The sequence below is a fragment of the Crotalus tigris genome, unplaced genomic scaffold, assembly GCF_016545835.1.
Source record: "Crotalus tigris isolate CLP2741 ecotype Arizona unplaced genomic scaffold, ASM1654583v1 scf7180000023625.2024221, whole genome shotgun sequence".
In the NCBI taxonomy this organism is placed as follows: Eukaryota; Metazoa; Chordata; class Lepidosauria; order Squamata; family Viperidae; genus Crotalus; species Crotalus tigris.
In genome coordinates, this window is record NW_024100087.1 from 1,598,032 (window position 1) to 1,623,138 (window position 25,107).

Sequence of the window (25,107 nt, forward strand, 5' to 3'; positions counted from 1 at the left end):
TACTTTAACATGAGGATTGGTGATAGACAAAATATGGTCTATATTATATTCAGCAAGGGAGCCTTGCAAAATGATTGACCGGAGCTGGACATGGCGGTCTTGAAAATGGTTGAGTTGTTCTTGCTATAGGATGAGGAAGAGGAAGAGAAGATTGTCAGGGCAGCAATGCAAATAACCTTCTCCCATTGCCTTGCTAAAATTTCCCATTTGACCACACACATGGGGAGCTGAAAGGAGGATGTTTACATTTAGATCATGACACTAACAAGGTGTCCTACCCAGACATGAATTTCCAAACTTTTTACTATTTTTTTTCAGACTTTTTGTATGTTATTTTTTTAACCTTTTACAGCCTTTATTATTTATGCTGTTTTGTTATTTTGTTCCTTTTTAATTTCTTTTAGCTCTTCTTTCCCCTCCCCCCCCCCCGGACTATTTCGAGAATTGTTATTACAAGCTATATAAATAAATACAAAGCAATCTCATTCAAGAGAGCCCTCACAGAAACTTGTTTGTTTAGCACATGAATTTGGGAAAATCTGATAGACAGACTAGACTCCAAGGGTACCATACAATGATAATAGCTTAATAAAATTTAATTGGGGATTCTACTTTTTAAAATACTATTTCTATTTTGGATTGTATATAACAATTAAGAACATGCATAAATGAAACAAGTACATGCATCAATCCTCTGAAAAAGTCTGTAATCTACAAATGCAGATTACAAGCAAATACTACAAATATAGCATTAAATATTTTATTCCAGATTTATTAAAAATGACTACTAGATCTGTGTATCAGAATTAAGATTGCAAAATTATGAAGCATCACAAATCTTACTTCTACATAAATATGCATACAATTATACTAATGAAAAGTATCATATGTCCTTTATGAACTCATTGAATGAGTTTAGTACAACCACAATTTATACGTGTAAGAAAAAGACAAAGTCATTACAAGCATTAAAAAAAATAGTCATAAAGATTATATTCTCAGAGAGGTATTTTAAAAAATTGTGTTGTGTTTGCAAATAATCCAAATCAGAGCAACATTACTTCTCGTATTATTTTTCGTGACGTGAAGGGGAAAACATGAAGGTTGGTAAACAATCATTATAACTGGGAAGCTCAGAGACATGAATGAGTAAGATGAAACAGTGTAGCTGCGGGGAAGAAACTCCACTCCGGGTTTTTCTGGTCGCTCTCTGAGTGACAGATTGACATCACTGGAGGCGTGAGGAAAGATTGAGGTGGGGGCTCAGTGCTGAAATGTTGCCGTGCGGAGTTTAGCTCGTTCCGAAACAGCTACGCTCGCGCACAAAAGAGCTTGCAAAGTGATAGCTGCAGCGGGCAAAGTCAACCAACTGCCGTCTCTCCGAGCAGGCGACTTGGATTTAATTCTATTCCCGTGGGATTTAATTTAAGGGAACGGCTCCTAACCTTTGCATTCGGTAATCACGATCTGGAGGTTTTTTGCAAGGCTTTCGGAAGTAGCTCAGGTGCTGTGCGTGTGCGAGTGCGTGTAAGAGAGAAAGATTCATTAAATGCGCGTATCTGTAAGTGGGTGCAACCAACTTATGGCTTAAACGCTCCTGGCTTTGGAAACGTTTAAAATAAGTGGATACCAGTATTGGCATTCGTGAGTTTTTGATGGTTTAACGATCTGCAACACCCTTAATAAGTAAAGCAGCTAAATTGTTTCAAATATAGACCCAGTAATTCTTTTGGGGGAATTTAACGAATGCCAAAAAAAAAAAAAAAGTGCGCCATTTGTCCTCCCTCCGTGAAATCCTTTTGCAACCTTTGTACCTTTTCGGGTTACACGGGTATTCAGCTCAAACACCAACTGTATGCGTACGTGTGTGTGTGTCTGTCGGACGTGAGAGAGAGGGGGGGGGGGAGATGTAGTGACTCTCTAGGGCTACTCCTCCCTCCTCCCCAGTGAGATTGTTGGTGCAATCAGCCTGTCAAGCAAGCTGCGCCAAGAAGCACATGGTAGCTTTGCTTCTTGCCTCGTCTGTTATGCCCGCGAGGATGTCTTGCGCCTCCTGGTTGCATTTTTTATTGATGTTAGATTTCCTCCCCTCCCCCAGGCATTTCCCTTGCACTTTGCTTCGCTTAAGGTTGGAGCGGAAAGCTGCGGGCCAAGGACCATGTGGTGAAAAGAAGGTTAGAGTCGAGGAAGTGGTTGGACTTATCTGCTACACGCGCGCCTGACTGGGAGGGGAAAATCTGCGCCTCCAAAGGGGAAAAAAAGAAAAAGCTCCAACTTGGCAGAAGGCAGGAGGGAGAAGCGAACGTGCCGCAGCAAGCTTGCTTCGCGAAAAGGCGGCTACTCCTTTCTGGTTTTTTTTTTTTCCCACCCCCTCCGAAGTCGTTTTCCGCTTAGGAGCGACCCTCTCTCAGACTGTGTGGATGCGGTGCGTGATGGAAAAGCTGTAGCTCGAATTTGCAAAACCAGTTCGGCTGACTACCGAAGAAGACTCTTTGGGGTTTGTTCTTTGGAGAAAATTTCCCGAGTAACTAGTTGCAGGGCAGGGGCGTGCAGTGTAAGCAGACACCCCCTTGAATGTTTGTGTTGGGAAGGCGAGCTGTTTGGGGGGGGCAAACGAGTTGGGCTGCCTTTCGTTCGAGGACCAGGATTTTGCGACCGCTGGGCGCGAATCGAGAAAAGGCGAAGAGAAACAAACTTGGCTTTTCGGATCAAACGACAGCTGGAGAGCAAAGGTTGGGGGGAGCCGAGAAGGTTTTGCCCTCTGGAATGAGTTTTCCTGCGCTTTAAGACTTCTCTGAGCCTCGCACGCTACCTTATGGATCTAACTTAGCAGGGAGGTGCCTTCACGTGGATTTGCCATTCAAAAACGTAAGTTTGTGCCCGTCCCCTTTCTTGCCCTAACTTGGCTTGCAAAATGGATTCTCGCTGCCTTTTCTTTTGCACGTGTGGCGCTCAAGTATTCAGCAGGTGCCCTGGCATTTCCCCTTCCTACTTAGAGGAGTTTTCTGTGGGCCCAGTTTGAAGAGGGGATCCGAGGGTGGCGCTGCGATCGCTGGAGGGCTCGTTTGGCTAGATTTCCTTGGCTTAAAAAGAGGCGGTTTCGATTGTCTTCCAGCCCAGATTTGCTGGGCTCTGAACTTGTGACTTGGGACAAGGCATAGGCGTGCGTGTTGTTGTAAAGAGAAGTGGGGTGGCTGGATCAAAGAGTTAAGACCTGCCGACCTTTGCTGCCAACTGCTTCGGTGGAGAAGTATGCCCTTTTTTGACCGTTAGAGATCTTTGATGCCAATGCCAGGTCTTTAACCCACTCCTCTGGTGTAGTCTTTTGGTCACGTTTGGCACAGGTGACCCTGGAAGGAAATCATTTTGGATTGCTTGATTGTTGGATGATGAAATAAATTGACCAGGTTGGGTCTTGCTTTTACTGTTGCTGATGGTATGCTTGCACATATGCTTCTGGAAACTGCTCTGTCCAGCCCTATCAGAGTTGTCTTGTTTATTCTCAGGAGTACAGATATGGTTCAGAAGGGAGAGTATACAATTGTGTAACTGTGTTGGCCACATAGTGTAAAACACTTCTTAAAAAAAAAGAGATTGGATTTTTTTTTTTCATCACAGGAATTAGAGCTCTACTCTGCTACATGCCGTTTTGTGGATGTTAAGTGTGTTGAGGACAGGTGGATGTCATAATAATCCCTACTAATTCCTTGGATTTTATGCTAAGAAGCAAGGTCGACTTTTTGTTTCAAATAGTTTACTAAATAATCCCCAACAGTTTTTTCTAAGAATGCAGATCTTAAAAATGTGTGTGTGTGCATGAACTATGCGTAGTCACTAGTGGAGGGATTTTCCCTTGCAATATGGGCGAGATTCTAGTGGGTCACTGAAGAGGCAGGGAGGCTGCAAGAAGGAAATGGTGTTTCAGGCAGAGATAAAAAGGCTTCCCCACCCTCCCCCACCTTCTTAGAAATCATTGAAGGGAAAAGGGAGGGGGGAATCCCTGCATGCTCAAACTAGCACACACAAATCTTCCATATTTGTCTTGAAAGGTACAGCAGTGCAGCTTTAAGCATTGGAAAGTCCGCCCCCCTGAGGTAATAGTAACCTTAGCCGATTCCCCTCCTCCTCTGCAAATGGGGGATGAAAAAAAATCCCTTGTTTTCATTCATAACTTTTTCTTCTTCTATCCAGCTCTGCATTCATTGCTCTCTGTGAGCTCAGATTGCATGTGGGCAGTGCAACCACTGCCTCACCAGCCTGTTGCTGCTCCATTTCTCTCAAGTCCACGGAAACCCAGATTTTTGTAGGGCTTGTTCACCTTCCTACCATTTTGAAGGCTAGTAATGAAGTAAATCAAGAAACATGTCAGGCTTTGTCCCACAAAGCATGGGACTTAAAACTAATAAAAACAATCCTGATTTTTGATATCAGTTGTACAACTTACTATCTAAGAGAAGTAGTCTTTTTTTTTTTTTTAACTTAATCAGGCTAGAGCATCCAAAACATTTTAGAAAATAAGTACCCTGGAACAATCAGAAGTCACTTCCAAATAAACTCTACTTTTTAAAGAAGGAACAAAATAATTACATTCCATCTTGCTATTTTTTGTACATAATTAGATTTTTGAAAGCCACAACGTTCTAAGAAAAAAATTATCTAATTTCCAATCTTCTCTTTTATCCCAGTAGAATTTTTTTGAATAGTTTCTAGAACTTTATGGAAAGGTTATTGTGTGGATTATATTTGTGTTCTGGCCTGTGGTGTCTGGGTGGGTGTATAAAAATGTGTTTCTATAAGTATGTGGAAAGTAGGGTAGCATTTTTTGCTGGAAAGCAGTTATTTAATTTGTATAATTACTAAATGGTAAGCTTCCGTTTATAATTATATTACCACAGTTTCAAATGCTATAGCTCAATTTCTTACTTTCAAAGCAGCTCACAACATGATGTATAAGATGCATACAACTTAAATATATTAAAAAAATTAATGTGGCCTGTTTTATAAAGCAGAATATTGTGAATATTTAGTTCAAATTTTTTTCTCAGCTCTAAACTAGTTAGATGACTTTCAGCTTTTTCGTACTGAGGTATGATGAGTCTTTGCATACTAAAGGTTTATGTGACATTTTGGGCATGTTGGTCAAGTGCTGCACAGCCTTATTTTATACCTTATTTTACATTAACTCAGATGAGAAATTATGGGGATATTTTTCCAAATCATGGGCTGTATCTCACTCAAAATTGTCATGGTCAAAAATTGTCTTTGTGTAGAGCACTTTCCTCAAAAACCTGTATTAACTGTTGTCACAGTGGTCTCAAGAAAGTAAATACAGATTCAAGTTTTGCTTTCTCTTTTTAAAATTAATATGAAAAGGAATGTTTTGAATCTTGTCTATTTATGATATGCTTTTCTCATCACACATCATGTTCAGGTCTTTTTTCCCCTCTAGCGTCTTATTTATCCAAAGAACCTGCAGGTACATTTGCAAAGATTTGATAAATGTAGTGGGTTATTTGCCTATCTCTTTTCCTGATATCCTTTCCTTCTTCTACCTCCTTTCACATCCTGCATTATGTGCATGGGCCCTTGGAAAAAGATGTTGTGTAACAGGATGTTGTTTACATCTGGTGTTTTGCTCTAACAAGCACTAGACATTGAATGTATGTATGAATGTATGCATTATATAAATGCACACTGCCCAGAAATGATTCACATACTTTTCCCATTGGTAATTGGCTTGAGGCATCATGGAATTACAACTAAAAATACTGTTAAGCTGACAATGTTTAAAATAAAGAAAGGTTGTAGAATGCGGCTTGGACAAGTAAAACGGCCTACCAAAAATCTAATTAAGAATTTTCATGTCTCCTTTTGCTTAGAATTTGAATGTATTCTATCAATCTTTATCATATGCTCTGAAACTTGGTGTGGCTTTGCATGTTTTATGTTGCAATCTACTGATAACTGGTGGCAATGGAGCAGAAATAATTATACTACTTTTGCAATAGCATGTAAGGCAGTAAAGAATCTACTTTTGATCAAATGCAATGAAACCATAATATTATACTTAAAAATGAAATCACATTACAATTTACTAAAAAGCAAAATGCTTGATTTTTAACCACAATAATTTCAGTATATTTTGTTTATGTTGTCATCTATATTGGTATGCCTAACTTAGGGCAATTCCCCTATCTGTCTCTATTAGGATATTGGGGCAATTTTGTGGCTTGTTGTAAAAGGTTTCATTTTTCCCCCAAAAAAACTTCTTGGAACTTACTCATCTTTCCAATTTTCTCCCTTTCTTTTAGGATTTCAGATGCATGCCCAGTTTCTGGTGAATGCCAGAATTAGAGACCACTACCGATGGAGTCCACAGGTCAGCATGGAAACAGCAGTTCGTTAGTTGTCCATCAGCAGCTTTTTCTGGACAACCGGCAGAGGTTGGACTATGAAAGAGATATTCAGGCAACTGCCATCTTGTCACTGGACCAGATCAAGACTCTCAGGGGTAACAATGAATACACTGAAGGTCCATCTGTGGTGAAAAAGTCTGCTCCACGAACAGCTCCAAGACAAGAAAAACATGAAAGGACTCATGAAATCTTACCAATAAATGTGAATAATAATTATGAGACCAGACCCAGCCATCCTGGACATATGCTACATCAGCACAACTCAAGGGTTCCTGTTTTGAGCAGATCTACAAGCATTGGAAGTGCAGCTAGTTCTGGAAGCAATAGCAGTGCTTCTTCAGAGCAGGGCCTTCTATTAAGATCACCACCATCAAGGCTGGGCCTGGGTCAGAGATTTGAAAGGCCAATCAGGACGCAACCCAAGCCATCATCTTTGATTGTAGATGACCTGAAAAGTCCTTTGAAAGAGGATTCTACTCAACATAAGTTCATATGTGAACAGTGTGGGAAGTGCAAATGTGGAGAATGCACAGCACCCAGGGCCTTGCCTTCTTGCTTGGCCTGCAACAGACAGTGCTTGTGCTCAGCAGAAAGCATGGTGGAATATAGCACCTGTATGTGTCTGGTCAAAGGAATTTTCTACCACTGTTCCAACGATGATGAAGGGGACTCGTATGCGGATAATCCATGCTCATGCTCCCAATCACACTGCTGCTCACGGTACCTATGCATGGGGGCCATGGCTTTGTTTCTTCCTTGCCTGCTCTGTTACCCTCCTGCAAAAGGATGCCTAAAACTGTGCCGTGGGTGTTACGATTGGATGAATCGTCCAGGATGCCGGTGCAAAAACTCCAATACAGTTTATTGTAAACTGGAAAGTTGTCCATCTAGGGGTCAAGGCAAGCCCTCCTGATTTGTGGAGAGAAAGATTCAGTTCCTCAGACACCATCTCTCAGATTGTGGCTGACTTTTCTGTCTTCATTCCCCTTTTTTCTTATCATGCCCAAGATCCTCTTTCACTTCCTTTGCTTATCTCAGTGAAGGGCAAATCTGAATGCAGTGGCCTTCGGTAAGTGTGGCTCATGTGCTGGTGTCTTTTTTCATCTTGGCAAGTCATCTCAGGACTCTTGAGTAATAGACTCCTGAAAGAAGTAAGGAGGGTACTGGGTTTTTCTGAAGTTCTTTATTCTGCAAACAACTTTCCAAAGAGGCTGTTTTGTTTTGTTTTGTTCTATTTTTAACTAACTTTAATTACTTTCAAGTGGTTTTTTTTTCCAATTCTTCCCATTCCTCTTTTTAAAAAAAGGCTGCACAATCCAGTTATTTCCATTAAACAAAGCGGAAAGGAAAGAAAAAAGATGGGTTGAAATTTAGTAAACCTAGTCTCCTGCCCATCCACCCCCATTTTTTAAAAAATTAACCACCTACAGTTGGCTCATTCCTTGGCCACTATTTTTTTCAATCCAGATTTTAAATATTTACCTTCATTGCCATCATTACAGGTTTCTTCATAAGCTTCTGTTGTTTTCAGACACAGACACACACACACACACACACACACACACACACACACACAGCCTATCTGTCACTTTTATTTTGATACTAAAGTTGGTTTCTTCATATCTGAATAATACAGGTAGTAATACAGCTTAAGTTGTATAAGCCTTCTTTGCTTTCTTAACCCTTCTATTTCTGTGGTTTAAAAAGTTTAATTCACCCTCGGGCTGAGTATCTTTCCTCTTCTATTTTTATTGCCTTAACCACATATTGTGGTGCTTTTTGTATATTTTATGTAAAATCACAAAGTTGAATTTTGACTATTTTTAAGACAAAGGTCTGTTAAAACTTTTTTTATTGTAAAGAATATTTATTATGTAAATCTCTATTATTTTATGATATTTATTATAAAAACCTGTTCCAAAAATGTATTCCTGTCTGAATATTACAAAATATCAACATTTAATGAAAATAAGGGTGACACAAGGAAAGTATGTATGTTAAACTATAATGCAGAAAATATAATAATTAATTAAAATGTCTTGGGTTCTTTATTTGTTAGTAAAGCTGTTTGTTCTTAGCAGTATTAGAAGAAAGACTGTACAGTCCTTTACCACTTTCTTTGGAGATAGGCCCACCGTACTCAGTGGGACTTCACTGTAAGGCCACTGCCGCTTATTTCTTTTCTCAAGTTTTCATGACTATGAAATCACTTCTCAATAATAATCAGATTTTTGCTCTGAAGTGCTTTTCAGCATTGATGTATCTTGCTCATTTGAAAACAAGCACAGCCCAAGATATATTTGTGCAGCTGTAGAGTTTTTCATAAACTATACATTGATTTTCATTCTTTTAATTGTTTTTAAGATAATATTTCTAAGGTGTGAAAATAAGATACCAAACATAAATAAGAGTTTGGGGGGAAAAAATGAGAATTCCTAAATACTTCATTTTTCAAATTATGTTCATGGTTTTTCTCCAAAAGATTCTGTTTCCAGAATTCAGAATAAACAATACTTGTGGACCTATTTGGTGCCTACTATATTAATAAAATATATTTAATTGAATTGATACCACTGAAACTGTTAGCTGATGTTCTTTACACTGGTTGTTTTGCCTCTAAACTCCTTACATGGCATTTAAAAAAATAACATTACCCATAGTGTAAGTGCTTGATTTCTCTAAAATAACCAAGAATGCATGTCCATATTCAGAAATCCTGTGTTATTTAACTACACTATGTGCCATATAATTCAACCAGCTTAATAAATCACATTTATTTTAAAACTTCTAAATAAAAAAGGCAATACTATAGTGAGCTTTGAAGCTTTCAAGTGAATTTAGTTTTTAAAGTGGCTCATTATAGTTCTCTTCTAGCTTCCTAATGATTACACAAAAGTTTTAATAAGAATTAGTGTACCAATTTCTCTCTTAGTGGTGTTCTGAACCCTTTGCCATAACTATGCATAAGGATGGAACATTCACTTGTGTCATCTGGGACTAGTGATACCTGAAATGTTTATATAAGTTGCCTTTATTACTTTGCATTTTTCATGGAAATATGTTTCTGCACCATAGTTTCTTTTTGGTTTGTGTCAATAGCTACACTGTTGAACATGCTCTCTTCATTGATGTGGAGGATCTGAGTAAACTCAGCTCTTGTGATAGGCTCATGCAGTGTTTTTCTTTTCATTGAATTATTAAAAAGTTTACGTAAAAACACTCACTGTATGTTAATCACTCAACATCAAAGCCTTTCCTTTTCTGAGAGGAAAAGTCCATTTATTGAGTACTGACATTTTATCATTTGATTTCCCTCTGTCTTGATATCTCACACTAGCACTTTAATTTAGCAAAGACAAACTCAAAGCCAAAATCAATCCATGATGAACTCCTCTGGATGTGTTTCTGTTTGCAGAAGAAGGTGAAGAAAAAATTACCCCACTTCAAAATCTTTGGTTTATCTAGTCTTCGCACTTTCTCTGAATATAGTAGAATATTCCAATCTTTGCATATAAACTTTTGTGCCCAGTTTTATCAAAATATTTAATAAACACAGTCTTATTTCCAGTTTTCTGGTAGCTTTTCTTTTTCAGAAGAAAAAAGTAAAATATGTGACTTTTTTCTAAGGGAATGTGGTTCTAGGTGCTCTGACTATGTGTAATGAATTCTTAATGATTGTCCTGCTCTGTTCTATCTGAGAAGGGTGATATTTCCTATAAGCTGCTTTTTCGCTACTTTTCTTGCTTTATAGAACTTGCACAAAATCCCATCCATGAAGCCCTGGTCTTGTAGTGGAGTTGCATAAATATTGGTCTGGGAGGCATTTGGAGTATGGATAGAATTGCCATATATGCATTTTTTTTTATTCAAGTACAGGTAGTCTTCAACTTATGATCACAACAGAGCCTAAAATTTATGTTGTTAAGTGAAAAATTAAAAAGTTCAGTGAATTTGTCCCATTTTCTTCCCACATTGTTAAATTAATCACTGTAGTTGTTAAATTAATAACACGGTTGTTAAGTGAATCTGGGTTCTCCATTGATTTTCTCAGAAGGTCGCAAAATGACTCCTGAACACTGCAACCGTCATACATATGAGTCAGTTGTCAAGCATCTGAATGTAAATAATGTGACCATTGAGATGCTGCAATGGCTATAAAAATGGTTATAAGTCATTATTTTCAGTGCTGTTGTAACTTTGAACGGTTGCTAAATGAATGTTGTAAGTCGAGGAGTACCTGTATTCTCATGTTGTAAAGTTGGCCTTAAACTAGCCTTACTATACTAAGGCTAGCTTAAGGCCTTATACATCATAAATTAATGGGTCTGTTATCTTTTTATATTGATTTATTTCAGGGAGAACTGATTCTAGCTAGGTACATGAAACATTAAAATGATCTGCAATATACTATGTGATGTAACTATACAGTTGGGAAAAGTGTCAAATTATATGCTAATGGTATTGAGACATGGCATGCCCTTTCCAGTTCCAAAACCACAATCGACTCCCTGGAAAAGTAAACATGTGACATGTTCCCTATTAAATATTAGGCTAAACATATGTATGCAAGCAGTTTGGATTTAAAGTAGATTTTTTTTTCAACATGTGATTAATACAAGCATTGTCAACATTGTAGTACTATGACCATTTAAAATTCTAAAATAAAATAATGAATTCCTATGTGTTAGGGTTGGACAAGAAACAACTACTCCACTTTTAATCATTTAATCATGGGCTTTTTAAACATTTGAATTGCCATAACTAATCTGAATGTTTGCATAGAGAGCATGAGGAACAAAGCCTAAGTGAGTTTTGACAGTGTTTCTGCTATGTCTGTGCCTGTATCAAGATATATTTTTTTTAAAAAAAAGATCTACTCACCTGTAAATTTACTCTTAACCCATAATTTGAGAAACCTGGAATTACAGTAAATCAAAGCTCTTTTAAAACAGCCCAGTTTCTGGATACTAGATGGGCATGTCTAGATACTTTTTTGTGAGATATGTGGCCATATAAAGAAGATGAATAGTTTTCTTTACAATATAGAAGAAGGTTTATTATTCTGTTTTGGTTGGGAGGGGGTGGGTTGTGGGAGGAGGATATACAATTTATATCAATTTTATGCTGTTCTCCCCATTCAAGTAGAAATCACATTCTACCATGTTTATCTTTTGATCTTAGCCACATTTAACTTGAAATTGTCACCTGCTAAAGACAATAAATATTGAATATGATTTATATTACCTAAAGTATATGGCTAACATTCTCAGATGGCTGAGATACGAGGAAGTTATATTTTAAATGAAAGCTAATTGCCATCTATCTTGTCAGAAAAAGGTTTAGCTTCCAGCTGTGCCTTCAGAGTCAAACATGACATTCATATCAAGGCACAAACATGGATGAGATCTCCTTTTAAGTAGTCAAGATTTATGCACTTCATGGAATGACGGAATGTGTGTGTGTGTGTGTGTGTGTGTGTGTGTATAATATATATGAGTATTAGGTATGTTCATCGCCTTGAGTTACTTATAAAGTCAGGATAAAAATCAAATAAATAAAATATGCATCTTGTTTTGATGCTAGGAGCTTTTCCCAACTAGTGATTTGCAGCAGCATCTACACCATCTGGATATTGTTGTGCTTTTAAAATGGCAATAATAAAGGCTTTAAATTGTCACAACCCTGAGAGGGGTGTGCTAGAAAATACTAAATATGGTTTTAGACTCATTGAAAGTCAAAGTAGGAGATTGATGGCCTCCATAGTTTTAATGTTTTGAAATTCACGCATATATAAAAATACTGTTATCTGAAAATAAATTGATTCTAGAAGAAGGAAACCGTTGGATTCATCTCAGTGTAATACATTGTTCAACCCATTTTAATTCATGGTTCAAGTATGGTTTTCAGGTTTTTGAGAAATCAAGTTTTAAAAAAATATTTGTAATAGTATTGTTGGTTTTTTTTTAAAAAAACTAAACCTGGCAATTAAAGAAAAAGTTGCAATTAAAAAATATCTTAATTTTTTTAGTTATAGTTTTGATAAGCAGCCAGACCAGTTCACATCTGGTTTTGTATACAGATGATGTGGGAGTTAAAGTATATTAGCAGAATTTGTAGTACACTGACAAATCTGGCTTGATGTGACTGTTGATCATAAGCTGAAGGGTAACGAGAATTCAGCAGTAGAAAATATCCCAATACACCATTTAGGAATGGGTAAATAGATCTTAGGCTCAGAATGAATGACTTGGAAGACAACGCAGCATATCTATATTGATAGGCATACTGCTTTCAAAAGATGCCAGTTATTCGTATTTTACATTACAATTCTTTTCCACTTTTTAAAATCAGTAGATTGTAACATATATTAACCACAACCAATCACGAATTTAATTCTTAAATCAGAGGAAGTAAACTACAGTGATGACTTAAAAAATCAATTAGGGTACTGTCAGAATTATTCTGCTCAGTATTATCCACTAAATTATCTCTATTATTAAGCTGATCAATTAGTGAGTTGAAAGCTGAAGTTCCAAAGATGTGGTTATATTGTTTACTTTAAATCAGCAATAATTGAGACTATGGATTCTCCATGTTTGTTATTTCCTACAGCTGTCAGATATTTAAGTGAGTCATGCACAATTTTCAGTAATGGGTTTATAATTTAAATCTACTCTAGTTGCGCTGCCTATGAAAGTCTTACAATGGCAGCCTGGCTTCTATGTGTCTGGTAATAATGATTATTGGCATATAGCAAATGGTGTTTATTCACATAAACAAAGTGTGCTTATTAGATCACTTTTAAATACATTTTAAAATTCAATTTCATTCCATAATTTTCATTATATATATTTGCATATGAAAATAGACTCAAAGAACACTGGAACAGAAACATTAAGTATGATGGAATACCAGGGTAGCATAGCTATGGGAATTAAATTACATACCAAACTTTGGAAATTACAGATACATTAAACTGAAATCCAAAGCAGTTTGGTTGCGTACATGTTTATACAGCACTTCTTAAAAGTATGTATTAAAACCATTATGATGAATAGTGACAGAACTGCTAAATGTAGTGGCTGAAATCCTGATTTTACTCCAATTTGTGAAAGGGACACCTGAGTTTCATTCATGAAAACCGTTATTTGAGGTTTTCATCACTTAGGTGAAAGTATGTGAATGCTTTGGAACAGTAATAAATTGTAAGGGAAAGGAGAAATCCTGCTATAATATCTTACTCCTCTTGCAAAACCAAAAGCCAATCTCTGAAAGATTTTTCCATTTGTAGAGCTCAATGCATTAATTCCTTATTAAACTGTTCAACACTTAACCTAGTCTTACTTTGCATAATGCATCAAACTAAAGCCTAACCAAGTGTCTTGGACTTATACAACATATTAAGCCACCCTACTCCACTGCACTCACAAAAAAGCTAACCAAGTTTAGTATGCTATATGAATGCAGCCATTTAGTGAAGTGGATAAGTAAGTCAAACACCAGAGTTCTCTAGTCTGTAAATTTCAAAACCATGGCACTGAATAAATTGAATAGCTAATATGTATCCTATATTTTTGTGTTCAGTACTATGTATAATGGCACGCTGCATCAAAAGTAAAATAATACATCTTGGCATATTAGTTCCCTGAATTGTTCCATAATAAGCATTTCTAAACAATTTCTTAAGATAACAGAAGACAAACAGTTTCCCCTGTACTTCTACTTGCATGCCCCTGAAGGTTGGCGTGGAGCATTTTACCTATGTTCAACAATTGATAACATGTAAGTGGAGTTATTTGGGTTACTTGAGAGCAGTATGAGTGATGAGATACAAAAGTTTTAGATTACTGTGTAAAAAAGTCAGTGTTTCCAAGTTTGACATTAAAAAAAAAAAAAAAACAATGTGCCTGGGAACAATATCACATATCTACCTAATGTTACTCTCTGGTGTACATGTTTCTGAAACTTTTTAAATGAAAAAAGCTTTTATTTCCACAAATTTATTCGTTAATCCTTCCAACAGCTTAGCATTGGATTTGTAATGGGGAATGCTTGAGCAGGAATATAGCCTTTTGTTACTATGAATAGTTCAGGTCAGATTAGCTGTGCGCCAATTTCCTGTTGCCTTTCAGAGCTGCAATATGAACCCTATTTGCTTCTGGCTTTTGCACAATAGAAAACAATGGGTGGCTTCATTCAGGTTTCACTTCAGAACTCTTAGGAATAGGGGAAGTGGCTAAAGCCCTACTTTACAGGTAATTAACAATAGATCATGTTTGCTTCCCTCCTCCTCCACTCTCTCTCTCTTTTAAACTCTGATAAAAGCTTAAAAGGGCTTCCTATATGCTAGTTTAAAGACTTCAGGAAGTTCCTGTTGTCCCTGCCTTTGTATTAATACTTTCTACATTGTATAATTCTTTGGCATTTGTTACACATGTATGCCTGAAAACACACATGGAGGAAAAACTAAAGGCATACGGCATCTTAGCAAAGTCAGCCTGCCTTTTTTCTTATCTCCAATCTTCTGAAAAGCTTTGGCTTCTATATCCAACACAACACTTTGCAGTGTATGAATCATCTGGAAAAAAAAAATACTTGTTTCAAATTCTAGCAGTTTTTTCAGTTTAACTAATGTTCAGGCTTCCCCCCCCCCCACCCGCAGGTATTCTAAAGGCAGAATAAAACAGCACAATGTTAAATAGCGAAGTAATATAAGCTAGTCGCAAAGAAACTCCCAATCATGAAATATTAAAATATTTTTAAATAAGATAAAAAAAAACATTAAAAACTAGTAATTCCTTTTGAGTATTGACATTCTGAAGTCAGATCAGCAATGGTTGATTGATTATGCCAATTCAAATCAATTTCAATACCTAGTGACAGTATAGATATATTTTTTCCATGACAATCTGTTCCTAAACCTGATCTTTAAGATCTTCCAACTGAATCTACCACCTTGCTTGCTGGTTTTTATCTTTTTCTCTTACCTTCCACTTTCTCAGCATTAGAGCCTTCTCCAGAGAGCTGGGTCTTCACATAATGTGTTTTCTGGATTTTAAAATAGCCATTAATGTCTAGATATTTTGGAAAGGGGGGAGGTGCAATGGCTTAGTGGTTAAAGATGCTGAGTTTGTAAGCTGGAGAATTGACAGCCTTGGTTCAAGACCCAAGCTCTGAGTAACGGGATAAGCTCCTGTTACTTGCCCCAGCTCCTGCACACTAGTAGTTTGAAAGCGTGCAAATACAAATAGATTAATAGGTACCACTTCAGTAGGAAGGTAATGTTCCATTCGCCTTTGGTGTATAGCCATGTTGGCCACATGTCCATGGAAATTTTGTTTACGGACAACGCTGGACAACTGACAGAAAAACCTTGACCTTTTTATTTTGGAAAGACTTTGAGAATGGAGACTGCAGGAACTAACAAGAGTCTTTAAGAACTTGACAAGTCATTTTTGATAGCGTTTTTGCACAATGTACTAAATTTGGCGCCAATAGCATCAAATGATATTAACCCTGGTTTACTGGTGTTAAATTTGTAGATTATGGCTCACCAATACTTTCCAGCTTTTAATTTTTTGCATGTTTTTTTGATAAAAAAAGTGAAAATACAAACTACTATGACCCAGCTGGACCTGAAGTCAATACAGAGGAGGCTACAGAAAGCTCACAAGTTTTGGTTCCCATTTCACAATGTATTTTGTTGTTTGGGCCCACTAACTCTGAGGAATTGGTTCTACTGTTGAACTACACTTAGTGTTAAGAAGTCTTTTTCTAACATTCAGTTGAAAATTTCTTTACTATAACTTAAGTCTATCATTAAATTTCTCGCATTGTGGAGCAAGATACAACATGCTTTGAACAGTTGCTTCCCATAGTTTAGAAATTACATTCTTCCGGAAACAACTAGAAACAGCATTTGTCTTTTTTGCAGCCACATTTCAATGCTAGCTAATAATCAGTTTGCAATCAATATTCAAATCCCCCACCAAAAAACGCTATGGGCAGAAAATAAATTAATCAAAATAATATTTTTAAGCTGCAGAACAATTGAATTATGCTAGTTTAGAACAACATATTCAAATACAAAGTATTTTACAGAGTCCTTGACTTACAACATTCACTTAGTAACCATTTGAAGTTACAACAGCACTGAAAAAGTGAGTTATGACCATTTTTCACTCTTATGATTGTTGCAGCATCCCCATGGTCACGTGATTTACATTTGAATGCTTGATAACTGGCTCACATTTATGACAGTTGTAATGTCCTGGGGTCATGTGATTCCCTTTTGTGACCTGACAAGTAAAGTCAATGGGGAAGCCAGATTCACTTAACAACTGGGTAACTAATTTAACAACTGCAGTGATTCACTTAACAAACGTGTCAAGAAAAGTCATAAAATGGGGCAAGCTCACCTAACAAATTTCTCACTTACCAACATAAATTTTGGGCCCAAATGTGGGCATAAGTTGAGGATTACCTATAGTTTTTTGCTTATTTTATCAGGACTCTTCTTTTTTCTATGATCTAGTTGATTGTTTGACCATTGTTCAGTAAAAATATTCAAAATACAAAGCATACTTCAAGTATACATAACATATAAATACCTTTATAGTCTTTTTATATTCCACATAGAACTATTTTCATTAAAAAAAATTGGTTAAAATTGTGGAGAAATTGTTTATTATTTAAGTATGATAAAACTCCCTTTTATCTTCTCAATTTCTTTTAAATATCCCTATGTACTTTAAAAATTGAATATTACATTCAAATTAATCAGCAAAAAAGATAGGTTAAAAATAAACTAATTGGGGCACAAGAGATTTAGATTAGGGCACTGCCTATATCAAAATTTTAGCTAATCCTTGGTGGATTTAATTGTCACAAAAATGCCATGTGAGATCCTGCCTATCTCTGTGCTAAATGGCGTGACTAACTTCTGTCAGGTGTGATTTATTTTCTTTTTCTTGTTTGCCTCATCTCCTCGGGGAAAATCTTACGTGCCAGTGTAGGGATATGTTTGATTAGTTTTAAAATTATGTTTTGGTTTGATTTTTTAAAAAACTGGGTGGGTAATACTTTCTGTTTTCTGAGATGAAGGATGTTGACTTTTAGACATGTGCTGCTACTGCTGAGTATTTCTATAGTGACTCAGGCTGAAAATACATATGGTACTCAGCTAGAAAAAATATGGATTGCATCTAGCATTTTTTAACTAAAGCAGAGAACCCTGATTGGTCTATTTATTCGCAATGAATAATACTTGCATGTATACAAATATTTATGGAAGTTTTAGAAAACATACGTCATTAAGGGTGTGTTCTAGTAGTCTTCTTCTGTGAATACCTCAGAACTCCAACTGAATCACAGGAACTGCAACCCAACATGTCTGGAGTGAATTGGTCTGGAGATAACTGATGTTTAATGTTAGGTTAAATTGAATCTGTTCACTAAAAGTTTATTATAAATACAACATATTTTACAATTATTATAGAATTATTAATAATGCTAGTATGCTTTTCAGTAGAACTTCTTTTTCATGTTCTATACAGGTAATTCTTGACTTACAATCATTCGTTTAACAACTGTTCAAAGATGTAATTGCCTTGAACAAAATGACCCACAGCCCGGCCTTTGCATCAACAACCATTTCAGCATCCCTGCGACTATGTGATCAGAATTAGGGCGCCGGGGAAATTGCATGCATTTATGACAGTTGCAGCATCCTGAGGTCATGTGATTGCCATTTGCAAGCTTCCCAGCCAGCTTCCAACAAACACATTCAATAGGGGAAGCAGGATTCACTTAACAACTGTATGATTCACTTAACAACTGCAGTGATTTGCTTAACAACCATGACAGAAAGTCATAAAATTGGGTGCAACTCACTTAACTGCCTTGCTTAACAATAGAAATCATGGTTTCAACTGTGGTCATAAATCAAGTACCATCTGTACTGATAAAAATAGAAGTGGTATGTAAAATGGATTAAGAATGAATTTTGTGTATTATATTTATGAGAAAAAATAGTCCTTAGTGGTAAGCTAAGATTTAATCATTATCATAGATGATATACATGATAATAAGAACACTACATGCCAAAATTACCCAGTATAGAAAGAATAAAGGAATACCAATTCATAAGTATGTCAAGTCTGATTTCTTCAATTCCAACTAAATATAAGAACTAAAAAGCTCCAAAGGCTATTGATGTTAGAGGAAACATGAAAAATCTGCCCCAAAATTTCTGGCTTCTAAGCTTGACCCCATGTGACTTAGGGATATGCATACATTTTAACTCAGAATTCTGTAGAAAGAATCTATGAGTATATGACCAATTGTGGAGGTTTTATCAGGAAAATTTAGAGTTTATTGTTAATTACAGGTAGTCTTCAACTTATAACCACAATTTCTTTTGTTAACCAAGATAGTTAAGTGAATTTTGCCCCATTTTACAACTTTTCTTGCCCCAGTTGTTAAGTGAATTACTACAGTTGGTAAATTGGTGACATGGTTGTTAAGTGAATCTAGCTTCCCCATTGACTTTGCTTGTCGGAAGTTTACAAAAGGTAATCACATGACCCTGAGAAACTGCAACCATCCTAAATATGAGCCAGTTGCCAAGCGTCCGAACTTTGATCATGTGACCACAGTCATAAGTGTGGAAAAAACAGTCATAAGTCAATTTTTTTCAGTGCCAATGTAACGTTGATCACTAAACGAATGGTTGTAATAAGTTGAGAATTACCAGTAGTGGACTTTGTTTCAAATAAACTCACTGGCATTTTTTTTTTTCATTGCTCAAATTCTGATAGCCTGCATGTTTTTTAAGGGATTTTTAAAATCATAATTAACTTATAATCATCCCATTTTTAGAGAATAGTTCGGTGGCTGAGCAGATACTCTGCATGCAGGCAGCAGGTGATTAGTTGTGGTTCAAAGAGGTCTTTACACGATTTTCTGAAATAGCTAATATCTTGGTTCCTCAAGAATTTTAGGAAACAAATATTGCATAACTTTTCAGAAGAAGCATTTAGCTGTTATTCATGTCACCTAAATCTGGTAATTTATCATTTATACACAGTGAACAATATTTAGTTTTTGGCTATATTTCTATTACGTTCTTTCTCCAGGACTTCAAGATTTCATGCAGCAATCCCATTCACCCATCCCATTTTAATCTCACAAAAATCTTAAAAGGTAGCTAAGAAGGAAGAATTTTCTTCTTGATTATGTAGAACTTAAGCATTACTTCCTTTTCTTGGTAGGAATTGTAAATTAAAGAAATAGATCATCTTGTAGAATGCATATCTTAAAAGCTGTACTTGACACTGATAATCTCCATACCAGAAGTTACCTGTTGAAGTAAAACCATGAAAGGAAAAGCTGCTTCTATTCAACACTGTCTTGTTAGATAGTCATGATAGGTATATGAGCTTGCATTGGATAAAGCAGGGGTCCCCAATCACCAGGAACTGGGCCACACAAATGACAGATCCATGTGCATCCCATGCACATGTGGGATGCAGGCAGCACACGAAACCACGCCGCCCTCCCGCCCCCAGTCTGTAGAAAAACTGCTCTCTACAGATCCGGTCCTTGATTCCCAAAAAGTTGGGGGCTGCTGGGATAAAGAATTACAAGCAAGGCTGAGTTTGGGAAGCTAAGAAGTAAAGAAAAGAAAAAAGAGCTAAGAAAAATATAGTAGGAAAGAAAAATTTTGCCTCATGAAGAATTAGAAATTTTTACCACTGCGAAGAAACCTAAGTAGCTGATTTTTTAAAAAATCAAATATTAGTATCCAACCAGAATTAAGAATATTAAAGTCTACTGATATTATTGCAAATATTAACTTTGGATTAATTTGGGATTAATAATTATGGTCTTTGTATAATTATTAAGTACATAGTCAATATGTTCCTCAAGCAATTGTGGGTATAATAAACTTGGGACTTGGGTGTGTACTAACAGAATAAAATTCTGCATGTAAAACATAAGCTTATCAAATATTCATACTAATTCAAGCAACTTGCTATTTCTGAAAAGTGGATATGATAGTGGAAAATAAAACATTTATTTATCAATTACTAAAAGATGTATTGGACAATGTGCCTGCACTGTCAGAGAGGAGTGGGAAAAGTTTTATTCTTTTAATTAACTGTTTCCCACCATTTCCTTAGAGTTAGCTGGTTCTTTTACCATGGAATGTGCTTTCTCAAAAACAAGTTGGCATCTTTTGCAAGATGCATCTAGCCTGCTTTATATTTAAATCTGGTAGTGTGGTTCTCAATTAAATTTGAAACATATGACTATCCTTGATATTGTTTATTTTGGAGAACTAGCTCATAAATGCAGCAGATGTAACTTATATACAGGAATCAGCTATCACTACAAAGAGAATTTAAAGAATAATCCCTAAAATGATATTTTACAACAGAATAAATTGGTTGTTTGAGCAGGTTTTGTGAAGAATTGATGTAGGAATGTCCTGGCATACTCATACCGCTTTTTGTTTGCCTTCTTTTCATTTCTCTCTGGTAAGGGAAAATATTAGAATGTAATTTTCTTTTCCATTTGTCAAATTGCCTATTTTCTTTTCATGTCCAAGTAGACCTGTGACTGAGTAGGAAAACATGCAGAGATAATATTTATAGAATACGAATAAGTTGGAAGGGACCTTCTATCTAGTCCATCTAAAAGAATTGGAAGAACCCTGGAGATCTTCTAGTCCAATCTACTGTTCAAGCAAGAGACCCTATATCATTCCAAACAAATGGCAGTCCCATCTCTTCTTAAAAACCTCCAGTAACTACCTTAAGCAGACACTGTAAGTGGGAAATCTTTTCTGGTTTAATTATGATCCTGTGGAGACCTTGGTACTCTCTGAATTTGATTGTTTGCTTGAAGGTGTACTATTTATTACCCAACTAGCTAACATCAGCAGCATTGACGATGTTACTTAGTCATGTATGAAACATCTGCAAGTAAACACCAGAGAATACTAAGGACTTCATAGTTCAAGCCACATACAATATATTCTCTTCTGTTGTGTTCTATAATTTTGTTTCTAGTTCTTTCTCTTCTTCATTGTTTGAGTTCTAGATTAACCCTATGTAAAAATTTCATAATTTAACTTAATTAAAAATGTGGGTACATTATAAAACATTATTTTAATAAGCCTTACCTTTAAAAAAAATGCAGTGCTATTACACTGGATAGAGAACTTGGCTTTTAAACTACCCCTTTTTTTCCTTGGGAATGCATTAGTTGGAGAAGACTTTGACCATTACTCAATCAATCTCCAGGGTTTGTTGAGGGACTTATTTAAACTGTTCCTTCCTTAAAATCAATACTTTTCAAGCTAAGCCACTGAATTATATTTTTCTCTGTCAGTAACAAATTGAATTAATATTTATGTAAGGAGCAGTTAAATAATTTTCCTTTAGCCTTCTGATTTAGTCTCTTTTTGGATCTGCCTTCTTCTTAAAGCCTAGATATTCCAGTGAATAAAAATGAGAGGCTCATCTTGTCTTCAGTGTGTGAGAGAACATGTCCTTCATTCTCTTTGTTGGGAAAGTTGCCTTTTTCAATTTCTTAGTGCCTGGGAAAGTTGCTTTTAAATTACCACAAAAGTTTGAATCATTGCATGGAGTCACTGGCCCCTCTGTGGGGGCTTTCTCTGTCTTCTTAAGAACAGACCACGCACAGAGCCAGATGGTTCCCGTCTGCTGGCTTTATTCAATGCACTTCCTCCCACAGACGGGAGCCCTTTTGCCCTGCTTCCACCCCTCCTCTTTCAAGCATCCACCATGGAGCCTTTCTGTTCTGTGGCTGGAAATAATCTTTTATTGCCCAGTTGTTCGGAAGTGACCTTTTGCCCTTGATTAGATAGCACCAGGCACTATCAGCAGATTGCTTTTGAGCTGGCAGTTTCTTTTTGTCTTTTCTGATCCGGTGTCAGGGGAAACAATGCAAAGGTTTGCAAATTTTTTTAGTTCAGCTAAGGCCCCATTCGAGATAGCAAGAGGTGGAGAAAGATACTTCTATATTGTAGATCAGTCTTTGCAAACTTTGATAGTTTGTGTGTGAAGGTGTGTTAAAGAAAAGTGTATTATAATATAAAATAATCGATTCTGGCAGGAAACTGCTTGTTAGTTTCACTTCATCTTTTCTACTCTTTATTTGGGACTATTGGGAATATTGAAGGACAATATAGAACACAGAGTGTTCTAGAATTCATGGTCCATGTTTTATAATAACCGAAATCAAAACCAATAGAATGAAATGTTGAGGTGCAAGGTTGACATTATCTTTTCAGATCTTGTACATCAGGATAATAGCAGATATCCCTCAATTTTGTGTATTAAATGAGCACAGCCTCTCACTTATCTTTACTTCCACTGTGTAGCAACTGTTATTTCTAGATTCCTAAGTAGTCTATCCCTCCTTTGCAGACATAACTGATTTAAAAAAAAAAAATTGCTGGAAATTTTCCCTTTGGAACTTCAGTAGTTGTTAATCGGGTTGATAAATAAATATATGACAAGTCAGTGATTTCAATTTTAAATTTGCTTTGAATTATGAAAAATATCCTAAATATTACAGTAAAATTATCTGTTATAAACATCTGCATGTAGTAGGTTATATGCCCCCAAATCTTGGTTCTGCTGTAGATTTTCTTATTAAGTATATGCCCATTTCATTGGGAAACCCCAATTAAGTTATGAAATTTGGGAAGTAATAAAGTGTGTGTAAAATGCTGGTAGTCACTCTTTTCCTATTTTCTCTGTCTTCTCTGTTTAGATTGGTTAGAAGGTATGATAATTAAAGATTTAAGCCTCAGCCTTTTTCAAACAGGAAATGTTTCATCTGGATTTCCTAGAATATTTTTAAACTATACGCATACTCAATCCAGTGACAGAATTCATAGATGATGGTAAGACATCACAGATGATGGTAAGATGTGTATTAGATTTTGGTATAGTGGTGTGTGTGAACCTAGTAAAGTGGAACTGAGCCACTAATAATGATTAAATATACTATGTCTTAGACCAGGGGTAGGCAACTTCGGCTCTTTTATGACTCATGGACTTCAACTCCCAGAATTCCTGAGTCAGCTATGCTATGAGTCATAAAAGAGCCGAGGTTGCCTACCCCTGTCTTAGACCATATATAGATCAAACCATTGTTGTATTAATAACACAAAAAACAAGGCTATTGATCATAGTAAATGTTTCCTACCCATTCTTCCAGTAATGAGTTGAACCATTTAGCTTGCTAAATAGTTGTATTAACATTATGGAAAGATACTTTTCAGTTATGACAAGAACCTGTATTTTTTCACTGATTCAAAATTCTCATTGCTCAAAATTTTTATTATTGCAATATTGAAGGCAAGATCAAACTATTCCAGCCAGTTCTACAGGAAGCTGTGATTTGCAATAATACACATTCTCATCCTATCTTCAAAGTTGTAGTAAAGACAGTTATGTCACATATTGAGGAGTGCCTCACTTACGAATGGATATGTGTTAGAAGTAAAAAGGAGAAACAAGAAGATAGAATCTGTCTTCTTGCAAGAGCCTTCTAAGACCCCCTTTTATACAAAGTCAGACACCCCTACCCTTTGGCAGCCCTGGATTTTCAGTGAAGTCAACACCTTCACAAGATTAACATATATTAGCCATCATGTTTCAATATTTCCCTTTTTCTGTTTGCATGGCTATTAGATGCGCGTGGAAAAAATGCCATGCAAATCAAAAGGTCTATTTGCATGAGAATTTCCAATGGAAATGTCCTGTGACCTTTTCCTTGTCTGGGCTGGTTAATCCTATTTGAAATTCCTGCCGTGCTCCTATGGAAGGTCAGTGCACTTGGGAATCAAGTTGCACCTGCTGCAGGGCCTTATAGTCTGCCAGAAAAAAACAAACAAAAAAAACACCACAAAAAAATGAAAGAATACACCATCATTTCAGAGTAAAAAAAGTGCAATAGATAATTTCCTGCTGAAAAAGTTTGACAGAAAACATGTCAGTTTTCTGTTAAATTTAAAGATGGAAGATGAACAAGTTTAAGAAACAATGATAACTTGGGCAAAAAATTTTGGGCACAATGTAGAGTTAGAAAAATGGCAAAACCTATGGGAAAGAAACTATAAAATAACAAGGGCAGCCACTTATAAAGAAAATTTATATTAAATGTTCTATAGATAGCACTTACCACCTGCAAGAGTAGCAAAAATGTTTAAAAATATGTCTAGCAATTGTTGGAAATGTAGATAAAATCCAGGCATGTACTACTATCTTTGGTGGACATGCCCTAAAGCAAAGAACTTTTTGGTCAAAAATATATAGGCGGCTAGAGAAGATGACAGGAACACATGCAGACTATAAACCGGAACTATTTCTTTTAGGTATAATTTCAGAAAACTATGATAAAGAATGTGTATATTTAATATTATATGTATTAACAGCAGTGAGAATTACATTTGCTCAATATTGGAAAAATGAAGAAATACCATCTGAAGAAGATATAATCAAGAAATCCTGGACTGTGCAGAAATGGATAGGCTCACATTGAAAATGAAAGGGAAACAAGATTCAGAATAGTTCCAAACATGTCAAATTTTTTATAAATAATTAGAAAAATGGAATAAAGGGTAAAAATGGAAACTGTATTACTATTAATG

The 25,107-nt window shown here is 36.1% G+C and overlaps 1 protein-coding gene across 5 annotated transcripts; it reads left to right on the forward strand.

Annotated features, from left to right (window-relative positions):
- The first annotated feature begins 1,247 nt into the window (after nt 1-1,247).
- On the forward strand, nt 1,248-9,983 carry SPRY1 (sprouty RTK signaling antagonist 1). Of its 5 annotated transcripts, XM_039320195.1 has the most exons (3): nt 1,249-1,456; nt 2,099-2,868; nt 6,312-9,983. In XM_039320195.1, exon 3 carries the CDS (start codon nt 6,367-6,369, stop codon nt 7,327-7,329), a length of 963 nt encoding a protein of 320 aa, XP_039176129.1. In that variant the 5' UTR covers nt 1,249-1,456; nt 2,099-2,868; nt 6,312-6,366; the 3' UTR covers nt 7,330-9,983. The 5 variants fall into 5 exon arrangements, with proteins under 5 accessions (XP_039176131.1, XP_039176129.1, XP_039176130.1 ...); XM_039320197.1 differs by lacking the exon at nt 2,099-2,868 and having other exon boundaries at nt 1,248-1,456; XM_039320196.1 differs by lacking the exon at nt 1,249-1,456 and having other exon boundaries at nt 1,475-2,868.
- The last annotated feature ends 15,124 nt before the right edge of the window (nt 9,984-25,107 follow it).